Source organism: Aspergillus nidulans, chromosome VI, assembly GCF_000011425.1.
Source record: "Aspergillus nidulans FGSC A4 chromosome VI".
NCBI classification, from domain to species: domain Eukaryota; kingdom Fungi; phylum Ascomycota; class Eurotiomycetes; order Eurotiales; family Aspergillaceae; genus Aspergillus; species Aspergillus nidulans.
In genome coordinates, this window is record NC_066262.1 from 1907168 (window position 1) to 1919996 (window position 12829).

Sequence of the window (12829 nt, forward strand, 5' to 3'; positions counted from 1 at the left end):
AAAGCAGCTCCAATTCGACGGACGTCTTCAGGTTCGCCATGACAGAGAAGGAGAAGCCAGTTCTAGCCTTCAAGCAGGCCCAGGAGTCCATCTCTGAGAAATTTCCGCAGACTTTCAAACACAAGGAAGGCGATGCCTTTGTCGGCGGTGGTTCAACAGAGCTCTACGAGCCGATTCCCGAGTATGAAGGGCGCCACCGGTATGATCCCAGTGCGGAGTGGACGGAGAAGGAGGAGAAGAAGTTGGTTAGAAAGGTACATTTTTCAACCCGGATATAGATCTCGAACTTCCTTTTCCTGACTGAGCAACAGCTCGATTACCGTATTTGCTCCTGGGTCTGCCTCATGTTCTTTGCCCTGCAACTGGATCGGGGCAACATCTCGCAAGCCCTAAGTGACGGGATGCTCAACGACTTGGGCCTCTCCACGAACCAATACAACTACGGCCAGATGATCTTCTACCTGTGTTTTCTCTGCGCTGAGGTTCCTTCCCAGATGATCTCGAAAAAACTAGGTCCAGACGTCTGGATCCCCATTCAGATGATGGCGTGGAGCCTCATCGGTATTCTCCAGTGTCTGATCTCCGGGGAGAAGAGTTTCTATGCAACCCGTGCGCTGCTCGGTCTCGTTAAAGGCGGATTCATCCCTGATGCATTGCTCTATCTGTCATATTTCTACACGAACCGGGAGTTACCTATGCGGGTCGGCTTCTTCTACTGCGCCTCGCACTTCACGTACATAGTGGCCGCGTTTTTGGCATTTGGCATCCTGCATATGCGGTCCATTGGAGGCTGGGAGGGATGGCGGTGGTTGTTTGCGCTGGAGGGGGCATTGACGATGGTAGTGGGCTTTGTCTCGTGGTTCTATCTTCCCCCAGGACCGACGCAGACGGCGAGCTGGTTCCGAGGGCGCAATGGGTGGTTCAGTGAGAGAGAGGAGGTGATTATGGTCAACCGGGTGCTGAGGGATGACCCAAGCAAAGTATGCTCATCAAGCACCTCTACTTGACTCCGATACTAATGTGTACAGGGCGGGATGCACAACCGTCAAGGTCTGACTTTAAAGCTCCTCTGGGCCCCGTTGACAGACTACGATCTTTGGCCGCTGTACGTCATCAGTTTGACGATGCTGATCCCCACGAGCCCGGTCACGGCGTATCTGACGCTCAATCTCAAGTCGCTGGGCTTCGACACCTTTGAGACGAATCTGCTGACCATCCCTGCGTATGTGCTCTTCTTGATCCAGCTTGTCCTTTGGTCGTGGGTCTCAGAAAGAATCAACAATCGGATGGCAGTGGTGGGATTCTATTCTTTCTGGTGTCTGCCCCTGCTTCTGGCTCTGGAGCTGATGCCGTCTTCGGCGAGTCCCTGGAGCTGGTATGCTGTTACAGTGCTATTGATCGGGTTTCCGTATATCCATTCTATCAATGGTATGTCGCCTCGCTTTGACGGGATATCTGTCACTACTCCTAACAAATCGATACAGTCAGCCTCACATCTCGCAACGCAGGCAGTGTCCGCACAAGGACGGTTGGTAGTGCCCTGTATAACATGATCTGTCAGGCAAGTTCGATCATCTCTTCGAACGTAAGTCCATCTTCTCCTTCCACTCAAAAAAGTCCACTAACCTTCCTGTAGATTTACCGCGAAGACGATAAGCCGTACTACCGTCGAGGAAACAAGGTCCTCCTTGCACTGGTTGCCTGGAACGTGGTCATGACCATTTTCATCAAGTGTTATTATATCTGGCGGAACAAGTCGCGTGACAGAATCTGGAATGCCATGAGCTCTGAGGAGAAGGATAATTACCTGAGGACGACGAAGGACGAAGGGAATAAAAGGCTGGATTTTCGGTCTGCGCATTAAGATCGTTCTGAAGATGATTCTGCGTGGATGTCGGTGTCTGTGATAGAATATATAGATGCGACACTGCGTAAAAAGAGTTAGCCTTTGGTCGATAGAGAAGGGAAGATCTCTTCCCGTTTTCGAAGTCGATGAAGAATTATATTATGAGCCGATTTAAGGTAAAGATCCTCTTTACCGTGGCGTTGTAAATTAATCCGGTCTTTCAGGCCTGAAGGCTGAAGCCATACTGTACCCCGCCTAGTGTAGATCTCCCACGGGCTGGAACCGTACATCAGTTGAACTCCAGCTGACACTCCTCGGCAACATCCATATCGAGCTTCCTTTCTTTCTGTTGTGAACTAGTTCGAATATTGCTCTCCTTTTATTATTTTCATCGTATCCTGCTACCGGTCGAGAGTTGAGTCGATCACATATCCGGCTTTATTGCAGAGGACCCCGCAGAAAGTCAGCCTCGTGAAGGTGAGCTTTCACCAAAGACCCTGTGCCTATGGACTGCAGCTTTGAGCCTCTGCTAGTGTTCGCGTTTGTTGGCTTGTTATCGTCGAAGCCCAATTTATTCTCTATTCAGCTTTTATATATTGTCGCCTACTGTTCCTTTGTATTCTTTGCTTCGTCTCCTTCTGACCCACCTGAAAGATAGGATAGTGCGATTTCTACCCCGTGATATTCTCAACCCGCCTCGAAACTCTACCAAACTCCCTCTCCTGAAACAAACCCACCGATACCGACCGACCGATACGAGCCATTTATCCTTTAGGTAATGGCTTCTCAAGTCCAGCCGGGCCAGAAGCCCAAGGTCCAACCTTGCCGATACAAGACTGGAAAGACCCTAGGAGCGGGCTCCTACTCGGTCGTGAAGGAATGCGTACATATCGATACCGGACAATACTATGCAGCTAAGGTGATCAATAAGCGACTGATGGTCGGTCGGGAACATATGGTACGCTCATTAGGGAACTGTTGCCGCCTACGGTCGAGTGTCGTGGCCGGCGAAGCTGAAATTCAGGCGTCGGCTAAGGTAATATAGGTTCGGAATGAGATCGCGATTTTGAAACAAGTGTCTACAGGACACCAGAACATCTTGACACTGGTGGATTACTTTGAGACGATGAATAACTGTACGGGCTCCGGTCGAAGGATAAGATGGGCTGTGAAGGCGCTAACTGCTCGCTTTTTCTGCAGTATATCTCGTGACGGACCTTGCGCTAGGCGGAGAGCTTTTCGATCGCATCTGTCGAAAAGGGAGTTACTATGAATCCGATGCCGCTGACCTCGTCCGCGCGATCTTGTCTGCGGTGGCATATCTACACGACCACGGCATCGTACATCGGGACCTTAAGCCGGAGAACCTTCTTTTCCGAACGCCTGAGGACAACGCAGACTTGTTGATTGCGGACTTCGGCTTATCTCGGATCATGGACGAGGAGCAGCTTCATGTCCTTACCACGACGTGTGGTACGCCGGGATACATGGCGCCCGAGATTTTTGATAAAAGCGGTCATGGAAAGCCTGTGTAGGTTTTACCCTTCAGACCCGCCCTAGCCAAGCATCGGCAACTAACTCGAATGATGGCACAGCGACATATGGGCCATCGGCGTTATCACTTATTTCATGCTCTGCGGCTACACTCCCTTCGACCGCGAAACCAACCTTGAAGAAGTGCAGGCCATTGCAACTGCAAACTTCTCATTTACCCCAGTTGAGTACTGGCGCGGCGTCTCCCAAGAAGCCCGTGACTTCATTAAGCGCTGTTTAACAGTCAATCCCAAGAAGCGAATGACCGCCCACCAAGCCCTCCAGCACCCCTGGATCAATCCGCCCTACGACACAACAGACGACCTCGGTTCTGGCGAGGATCTCCTCCCCAACATCAAGAAGAACTTCAATGCCCGCCGTACGCTGCACAAGGCTATCGATACCGTCCGTGCCATCAACAAGCTCCGCGAGAACGGCGGTCTCATGATGGATGGTATAATGAGTGTTGATCCCAAGCCTGAGCACGTTAACGGGAGTGAAGTCGTAGAAGACAGGACTACCCCACGTGAGCGGGAGAATGAAGATGCTATGGAGATTGATAGTCGCAGTAATGCGCGCGGCCAGACGGAGCAGCAGATTCGAGAACAGGAGCGGAAAGTCAAGGAGACTGTTGCTGGGTTGTGGAGTCGGACTGCGCCGCGGAGTGAACGGTGACTTGAGCTGCACCTGATTTGTGTATATGATATGATACGATTATATTGACAGCACCTGAACATAAGTACCACTGCGTGAACCGGATTCGCGGACTTGCCACACCTATTTACTTATCTGCCTATGATATAGCGATACCCTCTTTCCCATGTTATCCATTAATGACATCCTCCTGATGCCCTCTCCGAGTTTCCTTGCAGCCAGGGGCTGCCACCTTACTGTCTGTTGAAGGTGTTCTTACTGGCCACAGAAAATGGCCGCGATAGGAATATACTAAGTTCGGGATTTGTGTTATTATGCTACCGTAAATATTCATTCACATAAGATTTCTTTGGTGATCTTTTGGTTGGTTAGCTATTGTCTTCTTAGAGTGTATGTTTTGTGAGGATATTCTGATATTCGACCTCATCATAGACATAGGGTAAGCTCAAAATGTCCTTAATAATAACTAGAGAATAACTGTGTGATACCCCATCGGAAGCTGTATGAATTATCAAAAGTAACAAGCCATATGCTCTTGCCATTACATCGCGAGATGGTTAACATATGACAAAACAGAACGGCGATAAGCCATGATCAAGCCAACAACTTCCCACTCCCATCATCCAAGGAAAGTACCCACTCCCGCCACTCCTGCCACTGCGTATAATCGGCAGAAGCCTTGAGACCTTGATATTTCACGGTCCGAAAATCCGAGACTTGCTCCCATGGCTCTGATTTCGAAGACCCACTGCGAGTGTTGCTACTGTTACTGCTGCTGCCGCGCAGAAATCGCCGGTGCGAGCTGCTTTCTTGATGCGATGACCCATCCCAGCCAGCCTTGTGCATTAGGGATTTTATGGTTTCTTCTTTCGTCCAGCCTTGCTCGACGGGGACGTCGGGGAGATATGTAGCTCCGAAGCGGCGGCCGCGGTGAATGAATGAAATCCGGATGCCGTGGGTGCCTAATGTCCAGTCTAAAGCGCTTGTGCAGGGTTCAAATGAGCCTAGGAGAGTTAGAGAGCAGGAGAGGGAGGGGATTAGGGACTTTGGAATGGGGGAGAAGCGGGTGTCGTCGAACGCTCTGTTGGTGGTTAGTTAGTTCCTCTTTTCTCTGCTTAGGTACGATGAAGGATGTTGTTTGATTGGGAGTGGGTGTATCGGTGTACATACGATGTGAGAGCGTAGGATTTTAGACCGTGGGAGAGTTCCTGCGCCTCAAACGTGCCGATACACCCACGCAAGGATTTGCGACCGCTCTTTGACAGCGTGTTCCATGTCACGAATAGAGGGTATTTCTGCTCGCTCAGACGCTGTCGATGCCCGGCTGGTGTGTCGGACTGTGAAGATATAGAGCTGGATGTAGTAGCGCTCGAGAAAATCGAGCTTGATGATATGTTAGACATCGCTGACGGTGTTGTGGATACGCTAGAGTCAGATGCCGCTTGGTTTTGGAGGCGGTCGATACTCGGGAGCTTTATAGTCTGAGGGCGAGAGGTGGTCTGCCTTGAATCCTCACTATCGTTTACAGGCTGCTGAGGGGGAGTGTCGTCCTCCCCTGGGGCTAGCGAGTCGTAGTCTTGCAGCTCAGAAAGTTTCTTGCACTGCTCGTATCTTTCCCATAACTCCTCAACAGCAGCAAGGCTAATAGGGTCGTTCCCCTCGTACGAAGCAGCCAGGCTCTCGAAGCAATAAAAGCAATGTGCCGGAGTTGCCATGGTTCGAAATAGGTACAAAGACGCCGAAACCACTCGATTGCAATAACTCTCTGTTTGTGACTGAAATGGCCGCTTTATATACGTTCTGGAGGTGCATGTATGTCACCCACATCACACCGTGGCTCCACCACCACCACCCTGGCTGGGACCGGACTAAGGCCCAGGTAGATCCGAAAGAAGTGCAGTCTATAAGGATCTCGAGCCGCTAGAAGTAGGATTGACTTTCAAGTTAACCACGTCTAGCAGCGCAGCGCACCTCTCGAAGTTTATCAGTACTAGAACCGTGGTGGGGTGGAAAGAGGGGAGAAGGAGGTTGAAAGACGGTCGAGGCGGGAGGGACCCCAATCCGCCCCGTTAAGGGGGCCTGCACGTGACTGATACCGCTTATCGTCAGCTATGTACTTTCTCCGCAGGGTCTTCTCCGCACACCTCTTGTTTCCAGAGATAGCTTGAAAGCGTCGGAAAAATGCACTCATTATCCAGGTTTATTGAATATTACATGTCCAGAGCTCACCAAGTGTTCGAGAAACTGAAGTGCAGACACCACGGCCTAACTAATAGGCAGTTTTTGAATCATCGTGGGCGATCATCTTTGGGCATTGGCAATTTCATCATGGAGAGCATGTTCCCGGCTGGGCCTGCTGTCCCTGATTGTCCCTGAAGACTCTCTAAAAGATTCTTCACAAGATTGATGTTGACGTCCTCGCTGTCGGACTCTGGATCGCTGTTTGCCTCTTCAATTGTCCCTCGAGTCACGGCGCGTTTGTCATTGGAGACATCGCTAGGACGATTCAGATCGAGAACACCCGTTCCTTTAAGCTCGGCCTCCATTTCGCTCGCAAGCTGTTGGATCTGCTCAGTGTCGTCCTCGGAGTCCGTATCTAGCTCTTCTACTCGATTAACAGCCTTTGATGACTTCGGCGGTTTGTTGAGCGGAGGCATTAATGGCCCTGACGGCATGCCCATCATTTCTTTCATCATCCTGGAGAACTCTTCCTCGTCAAAGGACGCCTCCCTGTCTTCGCCTTCACTACCATAATCTTCCTCCTCATCCTCCTCGATGTCGGAATCCGTCTCAAAGTCGTCGATAAAGTCGGCCCCTTCGAAGCCAGCTGAGTCGTCATTTAAGAACTTTTCGAACTGAGCAACAATACGTTGCAGGTTTTCTTGAGCGTTTGCGTCGCCAAACCCCCCCGCAGATTGAGGTTTCTCCGCCCCTTTCCCCTTGTCTTTCCCCTTGAGTTCAGTGTCCAGATCTTCAAAGCTTATATCTAGCCACTTTTCGTCGTCTTCACGCTTGTCCCAGGTTTGTATTTCCTCATTAGTCGGCAAACTCTCATCGCCAGTCTCTAGATCCTCAAGTATAAGCTTCATTTCCCGTACTAGTGCCTTATCCTGATTCTGCGGATCTGACAGAAGCATCTCAAAGCCGCAAGTTAGTTTCATTCCAGTATCTGCACGGTCATACACTTTTCGATCCTCAGTAGATGGCAGTTTATTTAACCACGACTTTGGAGCTGGGAAGTCTTGACTCTTGACTTGTGCATAACCAGTCCGCGTGAACCGGGTGCTCACTGTAACGAAATCCTCGGGTCTGAATATCAAGTCATCTGTATTTTTGCTTCGCAAAGGCCTCAACGCGATAGGATCTCGAAGGTAGAAGGCTTCAACAGCGGGGGATATATAGGCCGGCTTTTGGTGCAGAAGGAAGGCGACCTTGCGAGGTATAATTACTAGAGCTGAATGCATGTTCTCGCTGATTTGCTTCGGATAATTTCGCAACCGGTAGAACGCCTCCTCTTGTATCATGGTTGAGTGCATCAGTCGATTGGGTTCGTCTTTGATTATGCTTCTCGCCTCCAGCAGTGATATGGTTTCCGTCACTCTGCTGCGCTTTTCGTTCTTCGGCTTTATTATGGCGAGGTCTCCTTGATGTATCCATACCTGTTTTCCTTAGAATATACCCTAGAATAGTAAATATCATACTGAGAACCTACTCTATTGTCTGCAACTTCTGGCTCAAGCCAGGAGGGCAATGCGCCCGCCGCCTCTGCAAGGAGAAACTGCCCATCATTGTCTGTCACCGTAGCCCAAATGTCTTTATGCTTCTTTGTCAATTCGCGCAACAGATACACGATTACCCATTCATCCTCAACTGAGTCCCCAAAGTTCGTTCGCCCGCTCAGGATCGTTGTCCCTAAAAATGATTTCATTAGACATGACTTGGGAGAAAGCCGCATCAAGTGCGTACCGTCTTTCTTTGTGGCTTCAAGACGAAATGCCTCTCTTTGCCAGATATAATCCTTTAGTAACTGTTTCGACAATTCGGCTGCAGACTTCTGCACCTCAGTCAAGCGCGCCCGAGTATCTGTGGCTTCGTCGACAAGGGCGGGGGCGGGGTTTGAAGAGATGTAGTGTAAGGAGTATTCGACACAGTCGTCGGGCAGTTCAGGTTTTGGGATGGGGCGAAAGGTGGATTTAAACCATTCGATATCCTCCTGCGACATAGGCGCCATGATTTGCGCGTCATAAGCTTTCTCTTCGCACAGAAGCTATTCACAGTTCTATTTTGCGGCAACTAAAAAAGTCAAGCTAAAATTACCATTCGGTATGACTTCATACAAAGGACACGGAAAATCACCGGTCCGATATAAACATTGGCAGTCCGTTTATACTAAGCCAAGATCGGTTAGATATCAACAAGCTCGCAGCGCGGCTGGCCAACTATTCTCACCGCCCAAAACACGTCCATCTTCAATGCGTCTTCCTTCAGGCTATAGAGCATAACGCATTCTTTCGCGGTGTTGGGGATGTTTGCACGCTGGAGACTTTTGGACTATTACTGAGCTACTAAAGTACAGCATCTTATTACGCGTTTTCCCTCCGAAGATGGCCTACCCGTACATCGACACCCCGCGCACCGAGGTTGACGGAAACGCGACGTACCTGACGAATGGATACCGCAGCGTCGGAAGACACAACCTATCGGCGCTTGATTCAGTAGAGAACTCGTTCCAGACGCCCTCAAAAGATGAAGATGTTCTTAAGGTTCTAGGCGACGGCCGCGGGCGCAGCTTTGCGGGATCAAAACTTAATACTCCGCGTGCGACTGCCGGCACGAAATCAACCAGAAGCGCGTTAAATTCGCGGCAACTTCCAACAATGGGGGCAAAGGGCGAATTTACACCAATGTTGAAGAGTGCGATGAAGAACAATTACATGAAGAATGTGTCTACGACGAGAGGGACGGGCGGACCTAAGACCCCATCTTACGCGAGAGGGGGCTACCGGAGCAATGGCAACACCCCAGGATTAACCGTCATGGAAATGACAGGGATTGATGAAGAGGATGCGACAGCTGACGAACCAACGCCAGTTCCGCAAGTGGCCAGCAGCAGCGTGGCTGGCACACCACTCCCGGGACTCACGAGCAGAGATAATGGGGTTCTGGGCGACGGAAGTAATATGACACTCAAGGAACAAGAGAAGGTAGGCAAATACACCACAGAAGGCTACGAACATTTGGTAACCTTTGCAGATAATCGATAAGCTGGACAAGGACAATTTCGGTCTGAAACTGAAGATTCACTTCCTTCAAGAACAATTAGAGAAAGCTGGGCCGGCTTATAATCAAGCGGCGCTTCACGAGAATACCGAACTCAAAATCTCGAAATTGACGATGCAACGCGACATATCACGGTATAAAAAGAGCCTTCAACAAGCCGAACGTGATCTGGAAGCCTATCGCCAACAATTCCAGGACTTCAAAGAAAAGATGCGCAGAAAACATACAGACGAGACAATACAACGCGAGATGGAGTTGATGAGGGAAGAACTTGAGAGCAGGGACCAGCGCGTGAAAGAACTGCAAGAACAATTAAGGGAAGCCAGGGATTCCCGGTCAGAAGAAATCGACAAACTCCGTGACGATATCGAGGATTTAGAAGCATCTCTAAGGGAGAAAGACCGAACAATCGAGGAGCGTGAAGAAGAGATAGAGGAGCTGAAAGACAGAGACAGTCAAGAGAAAGACTCACTTTCCGAGCTGGAAACCGAACTCCGACGAGCAAAAGAACAGCTGGAGGAGCTACAAGACTCTCTTGACCAAGCGAAGTCTGATGCCATAGAGGCTAGAACATCTGAACGACAGGCCTTGGAGGAAAAAGAACGCGCGGAGCAGAACCTTCAAGAACTGCACGACGAGATGTCGAACAAGTCGATCAGCACAAAGGGGCTTACTCGCCAATTGGAGGAGGAAGTGAAGGAACTCCGCCAAAGAAACAGTACTCTCAAGGAAGAGCTGGAGTCTAAAACCCAACAAATGAACGACCTCGAAGAACGATTACAGAATTCCCGCGAGACCACGGATAGTGAAAGGGAGAGATTGCTCGAAGAACTTACCCAAGTTCGACGAGAGCGTGAAGTAGCACGCCAGGAACGAGATGACCTCAACGTCCAGCTTCAGGAAGCGCATGATGAGCTACAGCGTAAAACGGACGAGAAAGCTCTCCTTCACACTCGACACCACGCCCTAACAGACGAGTCCAGCAACTTGCAGAACGAATTGGCCAAAGCACAGTCTAATATCCGCGAGCTGCAGGAGTCACTCGACACCGTCAAACAAAATGCGGCTGAGAATGCAGAAAATTTGCGCTCACAATATATGGAGGACATCGAGCGATTGCAAGAAGAGATCGAATCACTTCATCATGAGATTGAAGACAAGGAAGGCCAATTTGCCCTTGAGCAAGATAGATGGGAAAGTTTGAGGCGTAATCTGCAAGTGCAAAAGGACAGGGCAGAGGACCAAGCAGCAGGCTTCAAGCGAACCATTGAAAAACTAGAGCAGGTGGAACACACGCTCACAGGAAAAGAATCAAAACTGCAAGAAGTCATCGATAGTGAGAAGGCGCGGCATTTTAATGCTGAAGCCGTCCTTAGCCGGCAGGTGAAGGAGTTAAATGATGACTTGTCAGCGAAGCGAGATGCAATTGATGAGCTACGACACGAGCTCCTGTCTGTCAAAGAAGAGCTTCGCCTTGCGAGACGTGCAGAAGCGACCCTTAAGGAAAAGGTACAGTCCTTGGAGGATGAGGTAGTCGTTCTTCAGTCAAGCTTGGAGGAAGAACAAGAATATACTAAAGCCCACACACGAAAAGGGCCCGTTGAGCAAGAGAGTCAAGTGCAGAAGCTACTCGCTGATAAGCAGAAGCTTCGGGACCAACTAGCTAACGCGCATGTTGAGCTGCATGACCTGAAAACTGTCAAGGCCGAGATTGAGGCTGAGCGAGATGAGCTTCAAGCGCAGCTGGAACAAGTCCAGAACCAGGTAAGCGACACCAGGTTCGATAAAGAGAAGACTGAGCTCCGAAAAGCATCTCTGCGAATGGAGACTGAACTCAAGAGACTTAAGGAAGACAAAATGTCTCTTCTGGAGACTAAGGAATCCCTTGAGAACCAGTTGAACTCTGAAATTGAGAGAGCCGCTTTGGAGGAAAACCGGTTGTCTGCCGAAATCGACCAGCTCCAGACCAAACTGCAATCCGCATCTGGAGGAAGAGATCGGGAACTCGCACTCACCAAAAGCAAGCTCCAGCGTTTCGAGAGACGTATCCATGAGCTGGAGGAGCGTCTCGAGCAACAGCCGCCAGCAAATCAGGAGCAGTCGGCAACTGCAGCAGACCTATCGATGCTGCGCCATAGTTTAGATGAAGTACGCAAACGGGAGAAAGCGTTAATTCAACGCGAAACAGACCAAAAAGCTTCTATTCGCGCCTACAAAACGAAAATTGTCGAGCTTGAGAGGGAGCTGCACGATGCCACGATCAAGAAATTCGAAACTCAATCCCCATCATCATCGCCGGCAAATAAGTTGCAGCAGGATGTCCGGACCTTACGGAAGCAGCTCTCAGATGCTCACCGTGCCTTGCGAGAACTGAAATCGAAGAACCATGACCTTGAACGAGCTGCGATGCGCGAAGAAGACCAACGAGACCTGCACGAGCTACTCAAACAGTCCACTCTTGAGGCCGAGTCCTTGGCTCTCCAGGTATCGGAGAAGGAAGCTCAGCTGAACGACGCAGAGTCCAGGATCCGTCGCGTCCGCGAAGAGCGAGCTTCTTACGCCCGAAAGGCCAATGCGGCACTCAAGGAACTTGACACCCTTCAGGACCGCTATAAGCAAACCATGGAGAAAGCAAGGGCCAAGGGAGAGAACAAAACCAAACACGAAAAGGAAATGCTCGGGTTAGGCAAAGAAATTCTCTGGCTTCGTGCACGGCTCAAAAGGGAGGAGAAGTTCCGTCGTGATCTAGCCTGGGGCAAGGGATTAATGGAACTTGGTGAGCGTGTTCGTATTGCTTGGTATGTTGCTCTCATAAACTACCCTGTAACTGCACGTACTTATACTAATTTGTTTCGATCTCTAGTAACGAAGCCGACCTCCGCATGATCTCGGATATGGGGGTAATAGCACGTGACCGCAGCAACCTGCGCAGTCCGAAGGCAAAGTTGAAGACCGCCGTTTCGATGGTCAAGGCCGTCGTCCGCATGCAGAAGATGAGCCGTGAGTGGAAGAAGACGACGAAGCTAGGCGAGGGCCTGAAACGGGCGAAGAATGAGGTTATGAAGAGAAGGGAGTTATCGAAGGAGTAAACTACTTTCTCTTGCTTCTATCTGCCCTGCGTTGCAACTGATGTGCAATTGGAATCTTCCCTCTCCTTTTCGTTTACTTTTCTTTTTTTTTTTTGCAAGTGATTCCCCAGCGATGATTGTGGTTTGTCGGTTTTGGCCTTTTTGTCTATTGAGTAGGCGTCTTTTAGGATTGCATGACATGATTGGTGACTGCCTTTTGTTCAGGAGAGCTCATGGGTGCTTACGAGGAGCTTTGTTTGGACGTTCGCTGTATACATAGACTGAGAAATTTGAAACTGCCTACCTGTCTCCAACACCTGCTGGAAGTCGGGCCCGCGGCTGTGCCCCTGCTGTTTTACATCTAGAACATTAGGGTGTTAACCCGCACTGTGGAGTGCATCTGGCCAATCGCGAGATCATGACCTAAGAGAGGCAGAGAGACGTATAC

General features: G+C 50.0%; 5 protein-coding genes across 5 annotated transcripts, besides 1 other annotated feature; 3 read left to right on the forward strand and 2 right to left on the reverse strand.

Annotated features, from left to right (window-relative positions):
- Positions 1-12829: part of a sequence feature (contig 1.51 915..1114266(-1)) that runs on past both edges of the window.
- ANIA_03066 (uncharacterized protein) lies at positions 39-1864 on the forward strand (the record flags this gene model as incomplete). The annotated part of the gene is made up of 5 exons (XM_655578.1): positions 39-254; positions 312-980; positions 1029-1428; positions 1485-1585; positions 1637-1864. 5 exons carry the CDS (start codon positions 39-41, stop codon positions 1862-1864), a joined length of 1614 nt encoding a protein of 537 aa, XP_660670.1.
- On the forward strand, positions 2557-4154 carry ANIA_03065 (calmodulin-dependent protein kinase cmkB). Its single transcript, XM_655577.2, has 4 exons — positions 2557-2804; positions 2892-2982; positions 3047-3377; positions 3442-4154. The coding sequence occupies exons 1-4, from the start codon at positions 2625-2627 to the stop codon at positions 4052-4054; spliced, it is 1215 nt and encodes a 404-aa protein (XP_660669.1). The 5' UTR covers positions 2557-2624; the 3' UTR covers positions 4055-4154.
- ANIA_03064 (AMMECR1 domain-containing protein) lies at positions 4545-5748 on the reverse strand (the record flags this gene model as incomplete). The annotated part of the gene is made up of 2 exons (XM_655576.2): positions 4545-5114; positions 5204-5748. The coding sequence occupies 2 exons, from the start codon at positions 5746-5748 to the stop codon at positions 4628-4630; spliced, it is 1032 nt and encodes a 343-aa protein (XP_660668.1). The 3' UTR covers positions 4545-4627.
- On the reverse strand, positions 6193-8299 carry ANIA_03063 (putative regulatory factor Sgt1). Its single transcript, XM_655575.2, has 3 exons — positions 8000-8299; positions 7746-7945; positions 6193-7692 (listed from the first exon to the last, which is right to left on the reverse strand). Exons 1-3 carry the CDS (start codon positions 8262-8264, stop codon positions 6322-6324), a joined length of 1836 nt encoding a protein of 611 aa, XP_660667.1. The 5' UTR covers positions 8265-8299; the 3' UTR covers positions 6193-6321.
- ANIA_03062 (protein pcpA) lies at positions 8638-12693 on the forward strand (the record flags this gene model as incomplete). The annotated part of the gene is made up of 4 exons (XM_655574.2): positions 8638-9237; positions 9287-9567; positions 9595-12111; positions 12177-12693. 4 exons carry the CDS (start codon positions 8638-8640, stop codon positions 12400-12402), a joined length of 3624 nt encoding a protein of 1207 aa, XP_660666.2. The 3' UTR covers positions 12403-12693.